This window comes from Hemiscyllium ocellatum, chromosome 36 (assembly GCF_020745735.1).
Source record: "Hemiscyllium ocellatum isolate sHemOce1 chromosome 36, sHemOce1.pat.X.cur, whole genome shotgun sequence".
Classification (NCBI taxonomy): Eukaryota; Metazoa; Chordata; class Chondrichthyes; order Orectolobiformes; family Hemiscylliidae; genus Hemiscyllium; species Hemiscyllium ocellatum.
Window position 1 is genome coordinate 17536852 of NC_083436.1, and position 24836 is coordinate 17561687.

The window sequence follows — 24836 nt, forward strand, 5'->3', positions numbered from 1 at the left end:
GGAATTGTGAAACCTGTGCCCACACCTCCCCCCTCACCTCCATCCAAGACCCCTGTATCCTGTACCTCCTAATTTGCTGAATGAGCCTACCATGACATTATCAAATGCCTTACTCAAATCCATATACACCACATCCACTGCTCGACATTCGTCAACTTGTCTTGTCACATCCTCAAAGAACTCAATAAGGCTTCTGAGGCATGACCAGTCCCTCACAAAGCCATGCTGACTATCTTTAATCAAAATATATTTTTCCAAATAGTCATAAATCCTACCTCTCAGAATCCTTTCCAGTACCTTGTTACCACAGACATAAGACTGACTGGTCTGTAATTCCCAGGGATTTCCCTATTCCCTTTCTTGAACAGATAAACAACATTCGCCTACAACCAATCACCCCATATTACTCCCATGAAGAGTGAGGATGCAAAGATCATTGCTAGAGGCACAGCAATCGCATTTCTTGCTTCCCGTCGTAACCGTAGACATATCTAGTCAAGCCCTGGGGACTTAGCTATTTTGATGCTTCACAGAATTTCCAGCACATTCACTTCCTTAATATCAATCTATTCAAGCCTATTAACCTGGTCCACAGTGCTCTCACTATCAACAAGGTCCCTCTCTCTCCTGAATACTCTAGCAAAAAACTCATCTAGGGCCTTTACCTTACCATTCCTTGCCTGTTTCTTTGGGACAAAGTTATGCTACACTCTCAACAATTGCTCCTTAGACAGCCTCCACATTTATGCATTTCCCATAGAACAATTGTTCCCAATTTACATTCCATAGGTCCTATCAAATAGCAATACAATTTCCCCCCCACCAATTAAATACCTTCTCCTACGGTCTGTTCCTACCCTTCTCACAGTTATGGTAAAGGTGAGGCAGTTGTGGTCACTGTCACCAAAATGCTCTCTCATTGAGAGCTCTGACACGAAAGGGTTCAGAAAAGATTTACAAGGATGTCGCCAGGGTTGGAGGATCTGAGCTACAGGGAGAGGCTGAACAGGTTGGGGCTGTTCTCCCTGGAGCGTCGGAGGCTGAGGGGTGACCTTATAGAGGTTTACAAAATTATGAGGGCATGGATAGGGTAAATAGACAAAGTCTTTTCCCTGGGGTCAGGGAGTCCAGAACTAGAGGGCATAGGTTTAGGGTGAGAGGGAAAGATATAAAAGAGACCTAAGGGGCAACTTTTTCATGCAGAGGATGGTACGTGTATGGAATGAGCTGCCAGAGGATGTGGTGGAGGCTGGTACAATTGCAACATTTAAGAAGAGTTTGGATGGGTATATGAATAGGAAGGGTTTGGAGGGATATGTGCAGGTTGCTGGCAGGTGGGACTAGATTGGGCTGGGATATCTGGTCAGCATGGATGGGTTGGACCGAAGGGTCTGTTTCCATGCTGTACATCTCTATGACTCTATGATGTGGCCTGGCTCATTGCCTAGCACCAAATTCAATATGGCCGCCTCCCTTGTTGGCCTATCTACAAATTGGGTCAGGACTCCTGCCTGGACACACCTGACAAAATCAGCTCCATCCAAATCATCTGCACTAAAGGAGCTTCCAATCAATACTGGGAAAGTTGAAGTCACCCATAACAACAACTTTGTTACGTCTGCACCTTTCCAAGATCTGCTATCCAATCTGTTCTTCAATCTCTCTGTGGCTATTGGGGGGGGGGGGGGTCTATAGAAAGTACCCCATAAAGTGACTGCTCCTTTCCTGCTACTGACTTCCACCCATTCTGACTCAGTCGACAAACCCTCCTCAACAACCTCCTGTTCTGCAGCTGTGATGCTCTCTCAAATTAACAATGCTACTCCCACTCCTCCCTGTTCTTTTTAAAAAGATCTAAATCGTGGAACATCAAGCAAGAATTCATGCCCCTGTGAAATCCATGTCTCCGTTATGGCCACAACACCGTAGTTCCAAGCACTGATCCATGCCCTAAGTTCATCACTCTTATTCATAACACTCTTTGCATTGAAACAGACACACTTCACATATCCCTTTGCCCTAACAATGTGTTTCCTTCCTAATAGACTCTTCGTATTCTATTTCTGCCCATTGAATAACTATCCTCTCCTCTAATTTATACCTCTGGTTCTCATCCCCCTGCCAAACTAAGTTTAAACCCTCCCGAAATGCTCTGGCAAATCTCCCGCCCAGGACATTGGTGCCCCTCCAGTTTAAGCGCAACCCATCCTTCCTGTACAAGTCCCACCTTCTCCAGAAAATACCCCAATGATCTACGTATCTGAAGTCCTCCCTAGTTTTCTTGCACCAGTACCAATATCGGAGGCAGATTACAAGGATTATGGCTAATCCTCAGCAATTGCCACTCACTTGTTTTCCAAATCCTTGGTTCCATCTCAGAGATCCTGGGGAGCAAGTTCATAGTTCCTTGAAAGTGGAGTCACCGGTAGAATGGGAAATGAAAAAGTTGATACTCTTGCCATTATTGGTCAGTGCATTGAGTAGAGGCGTTGGGAGGTCTTAATGTGGGTGTATATAACATTGCTTAGGCCATTTTTGGGATACTGCATTCAATTCTGGTCTCCCTACAATAGGAAAGATGTAAAACTTAAAAGGATTCAAAAAATATTTACAAGGATGTTTCTGAATTAGAGGATTTGAGCTGTAGGGAAAGGCAGGATAGGCTGGGGCTATTTTCCCTGGAAGTGTCAGAAGTTGAGGGGTGACCTTATAGAGGTTTATAAAACCATGAGGGGCATGGATAGGGTGAATGGCATAGATATTTTCCCTAGAGTTGGGAAGTTCAAAACTAAAAAGGGCATAATTTTAAGGTGAGGAAAAAATTTAAAAGGCGCTTGATGGACAACTTTTTCCATACAGTGGGTGGTTCTTATGTAGAATGAATTGCTAGAGGAAGTGATAGATGCAGGTACAGTTACAACATTTAAAAGACACTTGGACAGGTATATGGATAGGAAAGATTTAGAGGCCAAATGCAGGCAAATGTGACTAGTTTAGTTTGGGATACATGGTCGACACAGAAAAATTGGAACAAAGGGACTGTTTCCTTACTCTATAACTCAAAGACTAATTGCTGTAAAATGTGAAATTTCCAGACAAATGGATTCCATTCACATGTTAGGACTGAATTGCCTTGCGTTATCTGCAGTGGGCCGACTCTAAGAACAACACTTGGTGTTTTGAGTCTTCAGATAGTTGTTGATGACACAAGGATAGGGAGGGAAGCACGTTACAAGAGGACACAAAGTGCCAAATTTTCAACACAGACAGAAACTACAAATCAGACTATTTCCTAATTTTGTAATCCAGCATCTGCCTAGCAGCATCTACTGATGTTATTTCATTGCGGGGTGACAGGGACAGGTTGGATTCATTGGCTGAGATAGACAGATTTTTTAACTACAAGCGAGTCCATGTTAAGGAGGTGATGCAATTGAGAAAGTGCAGTCTTGTGTCTTTGTGCTTTAATCACCAAGACTAAAATGATACATAGAATAACACAGTCGCACAGAAATTCTTAAAGACAGTAACAGTGTGGGATAAACATTGCAAGCATAGGATTTGGTGGTTAAGAAGAATAAGAGAAAGATTCATCATAACTCAAGCACGCTTTGAACCATCTAATGTTACAAACAGGTCAGCTGATGTTACTGAATGGTGGAGCTGGATTAAGCACTGAAATGGCCTGCTCTGATTCCTGTTTTCAATATCATTAATTGTCTATGTGCGATTGTGCAACAATTGTGGACATTCAAACAATGCAACCTTGAACCAGTGATCCCATCATAATTTAATGACTGAACATCCATTTCTTCAGAAAGCCTTTCACATCCCTTTTTTAAAATCTAAAATCAGACAAAAATATAAATACAGGACAACACATTCCTCACCATAATATACTGAATAATGTCAGGTTACCACACTGAAAGAGAGTGTCCAGTTTTGCCTTCTGCCAACGTGCGCGCCACAACTTTGCATGTTTACAAAACAGTATAGTTGCTTCACAGTCCAGCAGCAATTTTAACAACTAGATCTTCTAAAATGCAGAGCAAGTATCTTTTACTGTACACTTGGCTCTGAAGGGGTTACCAATTTCATGCATACAGTGACATTCTCCAAAAACTAATAATAATTTCAAACAATATTCTTAAGTTTTTTTGGTGATTTATTACTTTAAACCATAACACATAACTTTTTGCCTTTTAATTTCAGCACAACTGTCAAAATACACTTCACAGGTATACTCTACATTGTCCTTTAAATAGACATTCAATTCCCCCATAATCATTCCAAATAGATAATCAGCTCCCAAGTGTTTAATCCACTCTTTTCCTTTCCTAGTCTGGAAACATTTAACCTTTTTATATTTGTTCATGGGATGCGAGTGTCATTGGCTGGACAGCCATTTATGGCCCATCCCTAATTGCCATGGGTCTAGAGTCACCAGACAAGGACAGCAAATTTCCTTCTCTAAAAGAAAATTAGTGAACCAAGAGGGTTTTTATGACAATTGACAGACGTTACATGGTTGTCGTTAGACTAGTTTTTTTTACTGAATGCAAATTATCATCATCCACCATGGGGTAAATTGAACTCATTCCCTCAAAACCTTATCCTGGGTTTCTGAATTGCCAATCCAATGATATTACCACTTTGCCACTGTCTCTGCTAGAGGAGGAGAGGATATCTCTAGGGATATTTTTCACAATGCAGATTTTCCTACAGTTAGACAAATCTTCCAGCCTCATTTTAACAATTCACAAATTTGATCTTTCTAATCTCAGTGTTAACTGAGATAGTGAACTGCGCTATCTTTAATCACTAGTTACATTTTTTCTTCTGGATTGCCCGCCAGATTAAATTTTCTATAATGTTTAGTGATTTTTAGAAAAGCCTGGATCTCAACACTACAATAGTTTCTTCCATACTGTTCCCATCATAAAGCCCAATACCATGGCAATATATATCACATGGGCCTTATATCCAGGCTGCAATGCAGAATAGTTTAAGGCTCCAGCTTTCTTTGATTTTCAAAGTAAATTGACATATTAAAGCACTACTGTTTATAACCAGATATTCTCTACATCTTTCTAGGAGTTGGAAATGTGTAATCTAAAACCATTTGTAGCACATGGGCCATTGTCTAATTGTATACATTTCTTGGATATTTTTCAATTCTTTCAACATTCAAAACAGTTTGGACCTCATTTAATCTCTAACAATCAAATCACCCAGACTGTTATGAACATGTTCCCCTTTGTTCTACCATATGTTAATGAAACAGTCCCCCCCCAAAAATAAAACATCATACAAAAACTTTCTGATTGCAACACTACCTCAAAAGTAACCATCTTGGACTTAAATAAAATTTAATATTATATCGGAAAACTGTACCTCCTCCTGATCTATCGATTGTGCTTGCTACTGCAAATACATGTCACATTATTGATTGTAACTGAGGTTTGTCTCCTGGGATAAGTAAAGTTGAAATTCTCACACATAGAACAGGATTGCAATATATAACCAGTTAACTTTCAGAACAGAGATGAACAAATAATTAATAACTGCAACATGTTAAGCATTGCATTTTACTACATCTATAAACATATTATTACATACTTAATTATGATAGCTATCCATAAATAAAACATTACCATAATAAGAGCAGAGAAATCCCAGTTTCAGTGTTTATCAATGTGAAAATATGGCAGTCCAGACTCAGATGGAGGTAACAGTAAAAACAAACTCGTTTTACTTGCCTTCTCTGCAAAGAGAAATAAAAAAACGTTTTTCAAAAAATCATGGTTGCCTTCCTGACCAGAACAAAGTCCACAGTGCCATTGAAAATTAAACATATTACTCTCATCAGTAGTGATTGGTATTTTTATGAAGGGGAGCTGTCTCATCAAAAACAAAGAATTGGTAATAATGACCAGCACGCTTCAAAAATTGTCTGAAACTCTGCATTACTTATAGGCTTGACCTGGAACTATGTCATCGCTCCTTCACTGTCACGATCCTCGAACTCCTTCTCCAACTGCATTGTGGGTGTCTTCACACCCAAGGAACTGTAGTACTTCAAAAAGGCAGCTCACTAACACTTTCTCAAGGTCAATTAGGGATGCAAACTAAATGTTGGCCTAACCAACCATGCCCATATCCTATGAACGAATTAAAAGAAAAGACACCTTCAGTAGAACACAGGTTACATTTCAAAATGTCAAAATTATTTTTAAAAAGTAGACATTCTTTGCTGCTGCTTTGCTAGTTGATGTAGAGGTCTAACAACAATCCTTAAAATTTAAAAAAAACTAAAGGCTCCTTTGAAAACATCATGAAAAGACATAGCTGCACTCATTTTCCCACCCACTTCTAAGCATTCAATGCCCTCTTTCTACAGCACTGTCTCTTTCCAAAAAGGGATTTATTTTACATGCACACGCATACACAAAGTTTTACTTTAGAGGGGCTACTAGATTTTCAAAATGCACAATCCACACTGTTAAGTGCTGGCAGCTCCCATTCCAATTTAAAAGAAGCCCTGACAATGATGGTGGCTCAGACATCTCCAAACTGCCATTAAGCAGGCAGCGCAATCATCCAGCCCACCATCTGCCAGATGTCTTTTTCAAATCAAAATTGCTTCAGCATATTCTCCAAATTGCCACAAACAATATTAATGCAACAAAACACAGAATGCTGGAGAAACTCAACTGGCAGAATCTGTGGAAAGAGAAATAAAGTTAATATTTCAAGACTGGCATGACTCCTCTTCAGAAATGTACTATACTATAAAATGCTGCAGGTTACAGTATGAAATGTATAATACTATGAAATGTACAATACAATAAAATGCTGCAGGTTACAGTATGAAATGTATAATACTATGAAATGCTGCAGGTTACTGTATGAAAACATAATATAGGCAAGTGTGTTTGAAATTAAGAATTCCCAACTTGCTTGTACTTTCTTATATTGAGATTATAGCACGGTCAATGATTGGTATAAAACAATTAGTGAAACTTATTACTCAAAAGAGGATTCAACCTTTGGAAGTTAATTCAAGTCGACAGATCAATGGGCCATGATGGAAACATAAAAGATTCCTTAGGAGTTTAGAGAAGAAATAGGAGGGAACTCCAACTATAATTTTCTGAAATTGTACATAAAGAAATATTGTACAAGATGAATAATTGCAGCCTTCTTCAAAAGGAAAATTGCTAAGGATTTGGAGGAACAGAACTTTCACCAAGCTCAGTCAAACAGTCTTTTCTTTAAAATGCAGGTTATTTTTGCATTTATCGTTTTCAGCACAGATTCCAACATCTACAGTAATTTGTTCCTAGATTATGTTCTATCATTTAGTCAAAGATAAGCACTGTAATTAATGCAGATTAAGATACACTTGATAAGATGTTGCACATGAAAATGGCATGTGGTATTAAGAGGAAGGTGCCCACGTGGCTGGAGATTGGAAAGCAAAAGAGGGATATAGATATTCTAGCAAAGTGGCACATGATTATGAAGTACCGTTCAGATCAGAAAACTGTGTCTGAAATTCATTCTTGTAATTGTGTTGCCTCAATGTCCACCTGAAATGAAAATAGTACATAAACATGCATTTTAAACTTAAAAATAAAGTTAGACTGCACTTCTCAGAATACTGTGTATATCTCCCAGTTTTTATTTTAGAAGGTCAAAATTGCAGTAGAATGTCAATTCCTGTCTAAAACAACAACTAATCGCAGATTGCCTTTACTTTTTATTACTTTTCAGGGCAGGGTTCCACTTAAGCAGGTAACCTTATGTTTTAATTGGCATTAAACTTCTCTCCTTACAATCAACTTATTGTGAATGACACCAGATAAGGCAACATCTACAGATAGCAAAAAAAAATTGAGTCTAGTGCATGTTACAGATTAAATATATCCATAAAAGTTTTTTTTCCCCTCAGTGGCTCCAAAATACACAAAGAACTTGAATAAAAAGTTACATCGATTTCAGCTATACATTTGCAGCGTTTGGCATTTTAAGATTTCAATATGCCTTTTTGTTTAGTCTGTGCTGTTACTTGTCCCTGACTTGTCTATACTCTAGATAATTTCTGATCAACTGGAGCTGGTGGCAGTTGAACCCAGGTCTCTTGGCTATCACCAGGTTCCATTCAACTTTCTTAAAGCCGCACTGGCCTCCAAGATCCATGACAAGCAGCAACTTCAGGAAACAGAAGTCAGCGCCATGATCGATATGCCGACATCAGTCACCAGGTGGGTATCTTAGAGCAGTTCCACGCACAGCTGTTCAGCTTAGAGGGAGTAATGACTACCACTGCACCACAGCAGCCTTCTTTCCTCATGTTCTAATCGCACACAAATTCACTTCCTAAAGGTCCTCTGAAATTCCAAATCTATTTTTTAAAATACATTACAGAAGTCATAGGAGTAAAGAATTCTAAAAGGTTGGTCAGACATGATATCCTCTTTTGCAATACAATTGAACTATTATTGTATTTTTTATTTCTAATGTTTTTGCATTATATCTTTGAATAAAGGCTCCATTAGTTTCCTTATTATAGATGTTTGAACATATAGCTATTTCTTACTCCTGGACTTATTCTATCTCACTTTTTAAAAAAATAGAAATAACTTGAGCCGTCATCCAATCCTCTGAAATCATAACATGTGCTGATTTTCGCTTAATAAATATAATCATTTTTCTCTTTCCTTGCATCTTCTAATCTATGTAAATATAATTCAGGGGATTTATCACCTTTGGGGGGTTAGCTTGTTTATCAAATATCTCCCCTGCCAATAACATTTTTAATATCATATCATCCCTGTCACCCTGATAACAACTAATGGAAAATTAATATTATTAAATTATTAAAATTAATATTATTGCCATTTTGTTGTCATTGTCCATGAAAGTTATTGTGTGCTTTCCTTGATGGCCCAGTTCCAAATGTTCAGTTTATCGGTGTCTGTAGAATGCTTTACTATTTAACTTTATTTCCCACAATTAATTAATTAAATGGTTATTTTTTTTTTATTTCTCTTCTAAATCACTTTCCATTCTTTAGTTATGTTTTTTCCCCCATTGTTCATGTGTTTAATAAATGCCTTTTTCATTAGTTTTATCTCTCATTTGTCCTAGACTTTGGGATTATTTGCATTCCTTTCTCCATTCCTTTTCTGTGCTTCTGCTTGCCGAATGAGTGTTCTCAAAGATTTGTATCAGTAAATTGAATGAGCAGCTCATGGTAGAAATAAGAGAATTCATCATTCACAACCTTGTGATCTTGTGAGAGACAAGAATATTAATTTAAATCCTGAGGAGAGAATTAATAGCAATATTATTTCATCCTGCACATGTAGCTGTAACCACGAATGCGTTTACTACTTCCAATGTAGACTCTCTTTTACAACACTTCAAATAGCTCAGAATAACTCTGTAGATGCCATTGATGGCTCAATGAAATGGGTTTGCCACTTTAAAATGTTAGTTTCAAAGGCACGGTTTACATCAGTTAAATGTCTTACTAAGCAGACATTTTTGTTATTGATGGTCAGATTATCCGAAATGAAGGAGTTATTTAACGGTTCAGAATGAAAGGTAACTCACTTTTGAAGGTAGCTGTGGAAAATTTGTGAAAGGAATGTATTTTACACATCGATGCAAGATTTACTACTTACAAAGAAGAAATGCTTTTCACCCAAGTAGAGAGATTGCTAAAGATAATGTTAACAATTATATGGATACAGATGCTAATAAGAAGCATTCTTGATTGATCTTAAATCTGATACTTCACAATTTATAATGGTGCGTGTTGGTGAATCATGGATTCCAGTGCTACTGGTTCAGCTAACCCTATGGCAGAATCCTTCTGTGATTGAATATCGGCAAGGTCCAAGGTCCAACCTAAAGCTGGCAATGACAGTGCAGAATTGAAAATGCTCCAGAATGGAGTCTTCTCTCTTTCACTGTAAGCTGTGAGAATGCTGTTGTTGCCCTTGTGCTAGTAGATATGCTAAAATCACAGAATAATTTCTTCCTTATTTTAAAATTCACAAGCTTTGTCCAATTTTGTCTGATCAGCCGAGCATGCATGTAGAATATAACAGCACAGTACCGGCCCTTTGGATCTGTGAAACCAACCTGAAGCCTATCTAGCCTACACGACTCCATTCTCATCTATCTGCCTATCCTATGGCCATTTAAATGCCCACAAAGTTGGCGAGTTTACAACGGTTGCAGGCCGTGCATTCCACGCTCCTACTACTGAGTCAAGAAACAACCTCTGACATCTGTCCTATATCTATCACTCCTCAATTTGAAGCTATGGCCCCTCGTGTTAGCCATCACCATCCGAGGAAAAAAGGATCTCACTGTCCACCCAATCTAACCCAATGATTATCTCATATGTCTCAATTAAGTCACCTCTCAACGTTCTTCTGTCTAACTAAAACAGCCTCAAGTCCCTCGACCTTTCCTCGTAAGGCCTTCTCTGCATACAAGGCAACATCCTAGTGAATCAAACCCTTACCAAAGCTTCCATATCCTTCGTATAATGCGGTGACCAAACCTGCACGCAATACTCCAAGTGCGGCCTCACCAGAGTTTTGTACAGCTGCAGCATGAAAAGCAATATACAGCCCTTACTATTAGCATTCTGGATGGTTTCTAATCTGCAGACAAAATGTCTGTGCACAAATTTGAATGTTCATACACCACAGACAAGTCTGGGTTTTGACAGCCTCAATAATACTGAGATTGGCTCATGCTTGTTTCAACAGTGGATTTGGTTGAACCTGATTAATAACCTGGTAACGTATGTGCCAGGGTATATACAAATGTTTTTGCATTCTGCTGGGCTCGATTGGTTTTAACAGTCACACAATCTTCATATTCTATTGTGTTTGCTTCTTTTGAATATGCACTGTCATCTTATGGTTCAGTAGAATTCACAACAGGCAAACCCATTTCACCGAGCCATCAATGGTATCTATAGTTACATTGATGCTATTTCTGAGCTATATTCTATATTGAAATTGGAACTGAAAAGAGAGCTGTACTAATCACAAATTTTGAGTTCATTGGTTAAGTTGGAAAAGGGCAGTTAAGAGGCTAAATGGTTTGTAAGGGGCTATGGCAGAGTGCTAGCAATCCAGAAACTCAGGCTAATGTTCTGTGGACATGCATTAAAATCTTAACATGAAAGATTGTCCACATTAATAAAAATCTGGAATTTAAAACTTAAAAAATCACAACACCGGGTTATATATCAAATCTTATGTCAGAAATGCAAAGCTTGTTTGTTTCATAAAAAAGAAGGAACAAAGTGGGAAACTGCATGTGATTGCCACTCTGAGGTTGTAGCATTAGTCAGGTGCATGTTAACTGGGTTCACTTTAATATAGTGTACGTGCTGAGCAAAGTAAAGTTTTGTGGTTTAAATTTTCCCACTCACTGACCGACTGAATTATGATTTGCACTGGCCTACTTCCAAGTAACAGGTCTTCTGTGGAATAGAGCAGTCAGAGGAGTGGGGGAAAAGTAAAACAGTCCTATTTTCACAGTAGTCAGTTGTCATCATCGGAAATTTAATGGCTCAGTTGCTATCAAAAGATAAATATGTAAATAAGTGCAAGACTAGGATGCCAGGCAAGTAGGGTATAGGGCAAATGGGTAGGGGTAGAGTTCTATGGGGAGGGGGATGGGGATAGGGGCAGGTAAATGGGAGTCCTTTTTGGGTAGGTTGGGTTGGAAAGGAAATATCAAATCTGGCAGGAGCAAGAGGTTGGTGATATCAGGTCCCGGGAAGTGCAGAGCTGAGATGGGAACCAGTGGTGGGGGAAGGTAAAGATTGGGTCTATGAGCGGACTTGAGGAACTGGTGAGGGTGCGGTCAGGTCAGAAGACTGACAGACCTGGCAGCAAGGTTGGGGGATTCAGTGTGGGCATGAAAAACTGGGGGCGTGGTGTTCCAGAGGTGGAGAAAGGGGGAATGGTGGGATGCTCACATGGGGGTAGTGTCAGGTCTACCAGCTGGGGAATGGGGCTCAAGTCCAGCAGCAGCAGCGGAGGAGTCGGGTCCGAGCAGTGAGGAGTTTGTGACTGGTGCTAATGAGGGGTTGGGGTGACAGGTCAGGATCTAGTAGAGATGTAGTTCAGGTATTAGAGCTAGGCTGGAAGGCCAGTTGAATAATTATGCAGGGGTAGTCTAGGTATTTAATCAGAGTTGAGAAGGTGGTGCTGGAAAAGCGCAGTAGGTCAAGCAACATCCGAGGAACAGGAGAATCAACGTTTCGGGCATAAGCCCTTCATCATTCCCTATGAAAGGCTTATGCCTGAAACGTCAATTCACCGGTTCCTCAGATGCTGCCTGACCTGCTGGGCTTTGCTAGCACCACACTCTAGACTCTGACCTCCAGCATCTGCAGTCTTCACTTTCTCCTAGGTACTTAATCACCCAACTCTCCCTGAGTAACTACAGGTGGGGCTTCCATAATGCTTTTTTATTAAACGCAATTTGTTTGTAACGCAATTTGCGAATTGCCAGACATTTTTTTTCATCAACCCTTCTTCAGGAATCCTTTCCAGAAGAAGGGCTTATGCCCGAAATATCGATTCTCTTGCTCCTTGGAAGCTGCCTGACCTGCTGCGCTTTTCCAACAACACATTTTTCAGCTCTGATCTCCAGCATCTGCAGTCCTCATTTTCTCCAAGTTTTTTTCATAAAGTGAACTCTCGTTCACTTATGCAATTCTCATCCCCAACACTAGGTGTCAGAGTGCGCAGAGGACTGGACTCCGCGTTGGCATCACATGGTCACTCAGCTCACGCGCTCTCTCGTGAAGAGCTTTGTGAAAGGCATCGTAAATGTTTGTGCTAGTGGACTTGGAAAAGCATTGTGAAAATGTCTCTACAGCCCGAGGTCAGGAAACTGGGAGCAAGCCGTTAATTTAAAAACTAAAAGAGTTGAAATAAGAGCGGAATTTCACTGGAATTGACTAACAGTAAAAGGACAATGTTGAGAAGCAGTTTGAAACTTGGTTTTGTTACTTGTCTTAACAGCTTTTTTCTCTCTCTCTTTGTTTGACGAATGTTTACATGTTGAAGGATATCTGTAGACTCATGTGAATCTGTTTCAGTGACTAATCACTGCCAACTGCCAAAAAGCAAACACCACAGGGACTTGTACAGATGTCCTGAGGAGGTGAATAGGCTGTGCAGAAGAGATTCAGGGTTAGTCAGGGTCAGACGTTAGCAAGGGTGAGAGCGAGTGGGGAAGGTCATAGCGTCATAGAGATGTACAGTATGGAAACAGACCCTTCAGTCCAACCCGTCCACACCTACCAGATATCCCAACCCAATCTAGTCCCACCTGCCAGCACCTGGCCCATATCCCTCCAAACCCTTCCTATTCATATACCCCTGCAAATGCCTCTCAAATGTTGCAATTGTACCAGCCTCCACCACATCCTCTGGCAGCTCATTCCATACACGTACCACCTCTGCGTGAAAAAGTTGCCCCTTAGGTCTCTTTTATATCTTTCCCCTCTCACCCTAAACCTATGCCCTCTAGTTCTGGACTCCCTGACCCCAGGAAAAAGACTTTGCCTATTTATCCTATCCACGCCGCTCCATAAGGTCACCCCTCAGCCTCCGATGCTCCAGGGAAAACAGCCCCAGCCTGTTCAGCCTCTCCCTGTGGCTCAGATCCTCCAACCCTGGCAACATCCTTGTAAATCTTTTCTGAACCCTTTCAAGTTTCACAACATCTTTCCGATAGGAAGGAGATCAGAACTGCACGCAATATTCCAACAGTGGCTTAACCAATGTCGTGTACAGCCACAAAATGATCTCCCAACTCCTGTACTCAATACTCTGACCAATAAAGGAAAGCATACCAAACGCCTTCTTCACTATCTTATCTAGCTGCTACTCCACTTTCAAGGAGCTATGAACCTGCACTCCAAGGTCTCTCTGTTCAGCAACACTCCCTAGGTCCTTACCATTAAGTGTATAAGTCCTGCTAAGGTTTGCTTTCCCAAAATGCAGCACCTCGCATTTATCAGAATTAAACTCCATCTGCCATTTCTCAGCCCATTGGCCCATCTGGTCCAGATCCTGTTGTAGTCTAAGGTAACCCTCTTCGCTGTCCACTACACCTCCAATTTTGGTGTCATCCGTAAACTTACTAACTGTACCTCTTATGCTCGCATGCAAATCATTTATGTAAATGACAAAAAGTAGAGGGCCCAGCACCGATCCTTGTGGCACTCCACTGGTCACAGGCCTCCAGTCTGAAAAACAACCCTCCACCACCACCTATCTTCTACCTTTGAGCCAGTTCTGTATCCAAATGGCTAGTTCTCTCTGTATTCCATGAGCAGAGATAGAATGAGTGTAAGGTATCAATGAGAAGATGGTAGCACCTTCACTGGCAGACTGGAGAAGGTCATTGATCTTCATATATTCTGTGCATTCCTTTAGATGGTTGAGACTGCATTGGCCTGGAAGGTTGGTATAGTCCCAGTAGAATGGCATCCTCTGTTAGCCTGGGAGAAAAGGACATCCTGCCTCTGCATCACCCCATCCCCATCAGCAGCATCTTCATGTCCATACCCACAAAGAGAGGTACTAATTTTCCATTGGCTGCCATGTCCAGGCCAATGTCAAGAACCATGCAGAGCAGCTCTGGACTGAAGCTCTTGTCTGAGTGCACAATATCTTTTCAAAGATGGTGCTGCACCACAGATGTTGACCAATTCTGGGATATCCAGAAAGTGGTGAGTTGTTTTGGAAATGGTACATGGTATGGTGGTATTAGAACATGTGAGAGGGACACCAAAGGGTGAGGTAGGTAATAAATCAGGTGGGTTTTGTAAAACAAGGTGATACACGTCCCCAAGCATTATGATATGAAACCCTCAAAAACTTCGCAAAACTGACACTTAACGAAAAAAAATTAAGATTCAGCTCTTGGTCTATCAAGGCAGATTTCATTCTGAGATCTGACTTGTGCAGGGTTACCATTGGAGTGCAGCCAGCATGTATAGGTGCCAACTGAGAATAATCCGGATGTAGGTTTGCTCGCTGAGCTGAAAGATTTCAGCATGCAAACCTACATGCAGTACCTCAACCTGAGCTACAAATCTTCTCAAAACCAGACAGTAATCAGTTGCAGATTCTGATGAATTGCACTATACAGTACCATATAACGGGTCCAAATTTACTTAGACTGTGCTATCATTTGTACTCGGTTAACTCCTAGTTTTGTTCGATTTTTACTGGTATCTGTGTTGGTTTGCCCCAACCCTGCTTTTCCCATAGGCCCCATTATTTCTTTTCTAAAATACAGCATCACACATGAACCAACTACAGCGTTATAGGAGAATTACCTGTACTTAAATTAACCGCAGCAGAACCCTCTAAATTCTATGATCTAAATGGATACTTTTCGAAGTTACCAGGCATAGATGAATTGCCCAGTCCTTGGGCAACTCCTTTGGAGTGTGCTATATTTCTGGAAAGTCAACACACGTAGTTTCCAAAGTTTTCACACTTCAGAAACAAATATCTGGTCACCAGAAAACCTGGGTCAATTATTGCACTGTATGAATTCTGGTGAGTCAGCCTAAAAACTGGCTGGTAGTAATACAATGAATCACATGCTTTCAAGTCTTGATGGACTGTAGTTTAACAAACATTTAAAATGCAATGAAGTGTTGATTGATAGCCAGGCTGCAGCTGCTACCTTAATGGACTGAGTTTATGCTTGGGTCACTGAATAGCCAAATTCGACATCAATTAAATTCCTAGACATAAACGCAATTCTTAGTCCATCAACTCGATGGGTGACAATAGTGTCACAACTTCAGATAAAGAAACAGTCTATCAATATTTACAATTCCAATTCACATATGAATAATTCAAATTTAAAGCAAGTTATCTTTTGACTAATTGCGCTGATTGGTGCTGTTGCAACAATGACTGCCTTTAGCAAAAGGAGGTCAAAGTGTGAAAGGTTGGCAACTGACAACTTAAATTATTTACATTATCAATTAAACACAGTTCCTTGAGAATTTCCAAAGTAGATATCTTCAGAGGGATAACTTCCCCATCACACTCTCTCCTATCCCTTTGTCTGCTGCTGATATGGAAGTGGCGAATCCAATTTAATAATGACCCCTGATTCGATAGTAGTGACGTTTGGACATAAGCTTTTGATGAGTAACTTTGCCGAAAGCTTTTGATAAGTCTAATAGTGTCCTGTCCATATTTCATTTCTATCAAGACTTGAATCTAAGTCATCAGAAGTCTGGAAAAACTATATTTTGGTTGACTTTTTTTGACCGAAACCCATGTTTACTGCCCACCAGAATACTGAGCTTCAAAGTGATATGTAAATGAACAATAAGATGCATTCATGTCAAAAACAACATTATATTTAATCAGGTGGAGGGATAAGTCTATAAAACCATGACATCTTGGAACATATTAAGCTCTGGGTTTTTTGAAATATATGAAATTATTGGTGGCTTTCACCCTGCCAAAAACAAAAAGGATTTTCTCCTTTCTAAATTAGCCACATTTTATTATACATAAACAAGTACATTGCAACTTCAAAAACCATCATTTATTCAGTATGTAATGATGTATAACTAATGCAATATTCCATGAATGGCTTACAGTATGATGATGCTGTATGATGGCTTACAGAATGGATGAACAAAATTTACCGGATAGAATTAGCAACCTGCATGATTTTGAATGCTATTTAAAACAACAGCAGTTTTTTCCAATATTCACCATGTAAGTAACATTCATATCAAGGAGTAATATTAGGAATGAATCATAACATGCTCATGAATATTAACAGATAAAGATCGTTGAATTACTCACTGCTCACCTTTAAGTACAAGTGTAAATCTTGTGGCCCCATCATAGAATCTAATGTTGCAAGAAAATAAACTAGAATCACTTATGGTTCTTCTGCACCCCACACCCCCCATTCCAAAGGAAATACCTGTACCAGCTTCTAAACTAATAGAATGTGAGTATTTTGTCATCATATTGTGCCATGCTTCATCCACAGTGAAAAGCTGAGTGTCATTTCTGATCTAATCCATCCATTATTTCATACTCTTTTTTTAATCTTATTTACCCAGAGGCTAAAGGATTTTGGTTAATCCACCTACTAAAGTAACAATAACTAATTGTTGTACTTTCCCCTTGGGCTCAAATTTAATCATAGTTAAACAATTAAAACTTTGGAAGAACTGCAGTTAAATGCAGTTATAATAAACCTCTTACAGCTATACTTTGATACCATTTTTGCATTATTTATTTTCTCTCCAGTGTTATTCATCAATGTGCTCCCGTAGCATAGACAATAAAATGATACCACAACACATGTTCGTGGTAAGAGTTTTGAGAGCAGGTTGGACCAGGATTCCAGATGCAAAGAACAGGAGAGATTTGAGACTGCAAGTGTTTAAACTGCTGGGTTTTCACTGCGTTTTCGATCAAGAATCAGACCTCAAGTTTGGTTAGTTAGGTTAATTAGATCCAAAGGAGACTTGCTGCTGTTAACATTCAGTCTGAGCTCCACTTCCATCACATTGTTAATATTTAATTCTCAAGTTCATTTTTAATTTCCAAAATGACCATTTAAACTCTGTTACAGTGTCCTGCTAAGGCCTAGCATCCTTTAACATAGATTTAATTTGGCTTAGTTGACTTCCTGATTTTAAATGGTTTGCAAGAACTTCAGTATGGGATTCATTGCTGCCTCCAAGCTCACAACCCTGAAATCTCATCACACATCACTATGGACGGGAGTGGCTTCCATGACCCTTAGGGTCATTACCTTCCACATTTAGATCTAGATGAAGGGCTTTTGCCTGAAACGTCGATTTTCCTGCTCCTCAGATGCTGCCTGACCTGCTGTGCTTATCCAGCACCACTCTAATCTTCTAGATTCAAAATTATCTAGATATAAATATCATATTTACAAGTTACCAAAGTCTGATCACCATTTATATAAACTGCATTTTCTATTTGATAACCCATCTTTATTCCTGTGCATGTAGAAATTAACTAACTCAAATTATTCAAGAAGTATCAATTTCAGGCAACAAATTGTTTTGAAGAAAGGGATAATCTACAAAGTATTTTGTGGGAGACGGTGATAGCAAGCACTTGAAACTTCAATACAAACAGGCCACATCCCAACCATTACACATTGTTATATATCCTTCATGTCAGCCGTAGTATTATAATGAGGTTAGCCAAGTGGACCTCATAGAATGGGAGTTCCTGATTAGGGCTGTTAATCTCGTTCAGAGAGCCCTGGCTGACAGATATAAATATGAGTGTTAAAAGAGGAGAGGAAACTGATTCTGTTGGTGTCTCTTCCCACTAAGGAGGAGTTTATTTTGAAGTTTTTGATTCTTCTTTTTTATTATTGCGATTGTTTGTTTTCTGGCTTTTCTTACTTTTTTGCTTATTTGAAGCTGTGCTCAGCTGCACAGGCAGCTAACGAATGAAAAGGAAAAATAATAAAGAGGAGTGTCAAAGGTTCTGCACACTTTGAGTGCTGGTTCTGAGAAAGCCAATGTCAAATACTATACACGTGTAAATAAAGGGTGACTTGGTGACAGGGGATACCAGTCTCTGTGGAGTTATTTCAATACTCAACCTATTCTTACATATTAATGCAAACTTAAAAGTGACAACATCAGGTTATAGTCCAACTGCTTTATTTGGAAGTACTAGCTTTCAGAGCACTGCCTCTTCATCAGGTAACTCGTAGGGCAGGATTATAAGACACAGAGTTTATAGCTAAAGATCAGTATCATGCAATTAAAACAATATATTGAACAAACCTGTACAGCTCTAAAAGCTAGTACTTCCAAATAAACCTGTTGGACTATAACCTGGTGTTGTGTGACTTTTAACTTTGTCCACCTCAGGCCAACACTGGCACCTCCACATCATATTAATGCAAATAAACACTGTCCTTAAATGTGATTCTATCATGGCCTTATTACTTCTGTCACAGAATGATTCAGAAAAGGATTTCCTATCTCTCAAGTGATGAATAATGCTAAGCATGACGACTTAAATCAGACAAGTATCCAAAAATCAGATTTTCACCACCAAGTTAAACTTTTACAAGTAAACACTCATATGATGACTTTCTCACTATCAGGTGGTGAAAAGTCTATATATACACACACATGTATATGCATCTCATTAATACCCTAAAAACTTGAATTAACTTCTCCTTCCCAAATACCTTCCACCCAATTGAGATATAAATTCGAAGCCAAGCATGTGGTCCTCCAACATCAGCCAGGTGAGTACGTAGCTTTCACTTCCTCTAATAAGATCTTCGCAATATTTCTTCTCTTTACTTCTGTTAGAAAAATGACAACTGCACTAGATGCCACCATGTCTTCAAAGGTACTACATGTCCCTGGACTCTCACTGCACCCAACTGGTTAATAACAATGCATTAGCCAAGACTTCTCAGGTGGTACTTTAGCACAGAAGGCAGGAAAATATTGGTGTAGGACATAGTGAAGAGTTAATCCGAAAGGGGAATATGTGTTGAAATGTGATATGGTGCTGATGTGATGCATATGCCAACAGTTTATGTGGTGAACACAGCATACATGCTTGAAGAGCATGGCGATAAGAGAATGCTCAATAAGGCGAGGGCAGATTCCAGTCAGCCAGGGGCCAGTCCTTGAGCTGGGACATTCCTAGTCCAGGAGGTAGACACAGTCAGGCAGCTGGTCCCCTGTAAGTCCAGGGAGTCATGCAGTTATAATCTGGTGACAGTCTCTGCAGTCAGGAAAATTCAGTCTGTGCTTTGCTGGGATCACCTCTATTTTATCCTTTCTTTACAAGGCCTGTGCAGTGCAGTGCAGTGTATGGAAGCAGGCCTTCCGCTCTGAATACATCCCCACCCCATAACCTCCACTTTGTTCTCAGTCACCCATCCAAACCATAGAAAGGTTATGGTGTAAAACAAGACCATTCAGCCCATCAATTCTGCACAATCAGAATAAACTAGCTTTTTTAAATTCATTCCAGGATGAAAACATCGCTGGCAATCCAGCATTTATTGCTATCCCTAATTGCCCAAATGGCAATTAAGAGTCTATCACATTGCTGTACATCTGGAGTCACATGTAGGCCAGACCAGGTAAGCAGTTTCTTTCCGTGGTGAACCAGTTTGGGTTTTATGACAATCAACAATGTATTCATGGTCATCATGTGGTGGACAGCGAAGAAGGATGCGGCAGGTTACAGCGGGATACAGATAAGTTGCAGAGCTGGATAGAAGGTGGCAAATGGAGTTCAATGTAGCTAAGTGTGAAGTCATTCACTTTGGTAGGAGTAACAAGAAGATGGATTACTGGGCTAATGGTAGGCTACTTGGTAGTGTGGATGAGCAGAAGGATCTTGGTGTCCATGTACACAGATCTCTGAAAGTTGCCACCCAGGTAAATAGTGCTGTGAAGAAGGCATATGGCGTACTGGGCTTTATTGGTAGAGGAATTGAGTTCCGGAGTCCTGAGGTCATGTTGCAGTTGTATAAGACTCTGGTGCGGCCGCATCTGGAGTATTGTGTGCACTTTTGGTCGCCATACTACAGGAAGGATGTGGAGGCACTGGAACGGGTGCAGAGGAGATTTACCAGGATGTTGCCTGGCATGGTAGGAAGATCGTAAGAAGAAAGGCTGAGGCACTTGGGGCTGTTCTCATTGGAGAAAAGAAGGTTTAGGGGAGATTTGATATAGGTGTACAAGATGATTAGGGGTTTAGATAGGGATGACAGTGAGAACCTTTTTCCGCTAATGGAGTCAGCTGTTACTAGGGGACACAGCTTAAATTAAGGGGTGGTAGGTATAGGACAGATGTTAGGGGTAGATTCTTTACTCAGCGGGTTGTGAGTTCATGGAATGCACTGCCAGTATCAGTGGTGGACTCTCCCTCTTTATGGTCATTCAAGCGGGCATTGGATAAGCATATGGAGGTTATTGGGCTAGTGTAGGTTAGGTAGGCTTCGGTCAGCGCAACATCGAGGGCCGAAGGGCCTGTACTGCGTTGTATTTTTCTTTGTTCTATTAGAATCTTAATTAAAGATTTTTATGTAATTCAAATGGTGGGATTTGAACGTGGGTTCCCAGAACATTACCTGGGTCTCTAGATTGTTGATTAATAATACCACTAGGGCATTGCATACCCATTGCTGCCCACTCTAATCCCACTTTCCAGCACTTCGTTCAGGTTGCAGTACTTCAAGGGCAGATCCAGGTTTCTTTCAAATGCGTTGAGGATTTCTACTTCAACCATCAAACTGCAGGATTACTAGTCTCTGACATGCTCGTGAACCAACGGTATTTATTTGGCTAGTCCGGTTCAGTTTCTGGTCAATGGTAATTCTAGGATGTTGACAATGGGGGACTCAGTTACAATCATGCCATTGGATGAGGGGTAATCGTTAGATTCTGTCATTGCCTGGCAACTGTGTGGCATGAACATTACTTGCCACTTCACAGGTCAAACCTGGATATTGTCAATATGTTACTACAGTTGAACAGAACTGCTTCAGTATCTCACCAGTTGCAAATGCCACTAAATATTTTCCAATCATCAACAACATTCTTACTCTTCACCTTACGATGGAGGGAAGATGATCATTGATGAAGCAATGATCCCCGGAGATGGTTGAGCCTAGAACATTATCAGATAAGGGCCTTTTGTGGAACAGTGGTAGTGTCCCTATCTCTAAGCCAGAAGTCTTGGCTTCAAGTTTCATCTGCCCTAGAGATGTGTCATAACATCTCTTTCACAGCCATCACACCGCTCCCCCCTCCCCCACAACCTCTTTATTTAGATTCTCAGCATTATCCCTCTCCCTTATGAAGTCTGAGGCAAAGTACAGTCAGCTCTGCTACAATGAGTCTTTCGTTAACATGAATTGGCTGTAACGCGATTGGTGAATTGGGAATGCTGTTTCTAAAACACAAACTTGTAAAACATGTGTTCGCTATAATGCAATTAGATTGCCAACACTAAGTTATATCTGTTTTGTGCAATTTTTATATAGCGAAGGTTCGCACAGAAACAGAACTATTGTGTTATAGAAGAAATGACTGTAATCATAAGTAGTCAAAACAACCATCCTGGTAGGCAGTGCTGGTTAATTGCTCAGTAATTTGCAGTGGGTATACAAAAAGACAGCTGTGTTCTCAGTTGGCACCATGGGAACTGGGAAATGTTATCTGCCCCTCCAACACCACTCTGAATTTTGTCCATCTTGTTTAAGCCACCTTTTTGGTTTCTGTTATTGTTATATTATGATTGGCAGATATTGCTTGTCAATTGTTACTTATCAGTTGTTTTAATGAGTTAATTTGGATGTAGGTTTTCCAAAACAATGGGCTGTATGTGGTGCACTGATAGTATCCCTTCCTCTGAGCTATGAGGTCTGGGTTCAATTCCAGAAATGTGTCATAGCAGGTTTATCAAAAATATACGTCCAATACCTTTAGAGACAGAGGCATTCAGAGGGTAGGGTGCTTCATTTCCTCTTCCAATTCCATTTTTGATTTAGACCCCTTTCCCTCATCTTTGATGTGCTTTGCATGTAAATTATTCAATTGGAAACATGGGCAATTTACTGGGGAGGGTTAATAGATGAAAAAAAACAGTGATTTGGTGATATGGCAAAAAGAAAGTTCAGTTGTGTGTAAGAGTTTTTCTGGATACAAAAGAAAACAAAGAAAAGAGCTGTGTTTTCAGAGCTCTTGTAACACAGTGGTTGTGGCCCCACTCTGAGCTAGAAGGCCCAGTGTTCAAATCCCACATACTCCAGAGATAGGTCACAACATATCTGAACAGGTTGATGAATTTTTTTTTAAAACTGGGTTTGGGCAGTACTTGTATTTTTTTTCTTTCTATATTCCCAGAATCGTGATCACACACAATTCTGCAACTTGTCACACCACCAAAATCACCATGACTCTTTTCTCATTTTCCTTTCTAAACACTAACTACTATGAGTAAAGCACCTGTGTAGCCAATTAGATATTTTAAAGCAAAGCCCACGATGGATAATATGAACAATCAAAGGTGAGGGGGCAAGGAGAATGGGAAGGGGCCAAATCAAAATGAAGTCGGAGGGGGAAATAAAGCAATACTGCCCATCTCTCTCTGAAGACATCGAGAACATTGAGTGCAGTACTTGTAATGTGTTAATTAAGTGATAAAATGAAGGATTTAGTGGTCAGTTTAAAACTAAAAGAAGTCTTCTTGTTAATGTTTGATAATATGTCAACTGATTAATTCATTAAATGGATGGTGAGTATTTTAGATATTTTTAAATCAACTTGTTCAGGTGCATTAATGACATTTCTGAAGCAAGTGAGATTTATACATAGACCATGTAATCCAGAGATGGGGGGCACTACCACTGTTTTAAACTTTTTAAAAAGCTGGGGTTCTTACATTGGGTGAATTAGCAAATTGATGGTAGGTTCTTAAAATAAAAAAAAGGAGCTGTGTTCTCATGACAATCTTGTGCCACAGTGGTTGCGTCCCTACTACTGGGCCAGAATATCTGGGTTTAAGTCCCACCGGTTCTGGAGGTGTTTTATAACATGTCTGAGCAGGTTAATTGAAATACCTAAAAGAAAAGCTGAATTCTTGTGAGGATTGTGCGCCATGGCAGTCCTGTCCATCCCTCTGAACCAGGAAGTATGGGTTCAAGTCCCACTTGCTCAAGAACACTATTTCAGGTTGATTAGAAAATATCTCCCAAGAACGTTCTCCCTGTGTCTGCGTGGGTTTCCTCCGGGTGCTCCGGTTTCCTCCCACAGTCCAAAGATGTGCGGGTCAGGTGAATTGGGCCATCCTAAATTGCCCGTAGTGTTAGGTAATGGGGTAAATGTACGGGTATGGGTGGGTTTCGCTTCGGCGGGTCGGTGTGGACTTGTTGGGCTGAAGGGCCTGTTTCCACACTGTAAGTAATCTAATCAAACTTCTAGATAGGTTATCTATTTCGCCTGGCTGAGGAATCCTGGCCAATGAACTGGCAGGAGCTGGATGCATAAGTCTCTAGATGCCTCAGGTGCTATGCTGGACTGCTTAGAGTGCTATCTCACACAGCTTGAGCACTGGTCATAAACCGGCTGGTGGCCTTAATGCCGTGATACTGGCTGGTTCCTTTGACTCCTCCTCTTGACTTTGTCAGTAAAATCCAGAAGATGGTGATCAAGATGAACTGCGTCACCACAGAGGTTCAGAATACTCCCCCCCCCCCCCCCCATTGAGGAGAGCAGTGAGCCACCAGCATGCCTCTGTAACCAGGTGGCGACTTTCCGCCTTCATACCTTGCAGCAGCAATACCTTTACAATCGAGCCTCCCCCCAAAGGTGTGACCTGGCAATGCATTTCAGCCACTGGATCAGTGACATGCAACTCCTATTCATAGACGGTGAGCATCTTCAGGTCTCCCTCGGACGCTGCCAGGATCTGATTAACGTCTGGAATGTAGTCCGTCAGCTCACGCCAGGTCTTCCCACCATCAGAAGTGGCGGTTGTCAGACAGCTTCTGCTCAGAAATCGCAGGTTCGGTGGCTGGCGGAGGGGAGAGCCATGGACCTTGGTGCGGGCAGGGAGGATGTTACCAGAGTCAGGGTCGTGCTGGGTGGCAAAGGCCTGGGCTGGATGTTGCCGCAGGAATTTACAAACAAGGCAGTGTTGGCGTCCAGCTCATGGCCAATGCTATCTACTGTTCGAAAACAGCAGTGC

General features: G+C 40.5%; 1 protein-coding gene across 2 annotated transcripts in view; it reads right to left on the minus strand.

Annotated features, from left to right (window-relative positions):
* LOC132833351 (interleukin-15-like) overlaps positions 1–24836 on the minus strand; it is a 95913-nt gene that overhangs the window by 65197 nt on the left and 5880 nt on the right. For both annotated transcript variants that reach the window (XM_060851547.1, XM_060851546.1), the window contains exon 2: positions 5655–5764. In XM_060851547.1, the coding sequence (XP_060707530.1) occupies positions 5655–5764 (110 nt within the window). The remainder of the gene's footprint in view (positions 1–5654; positions 5765–24836) is intronic.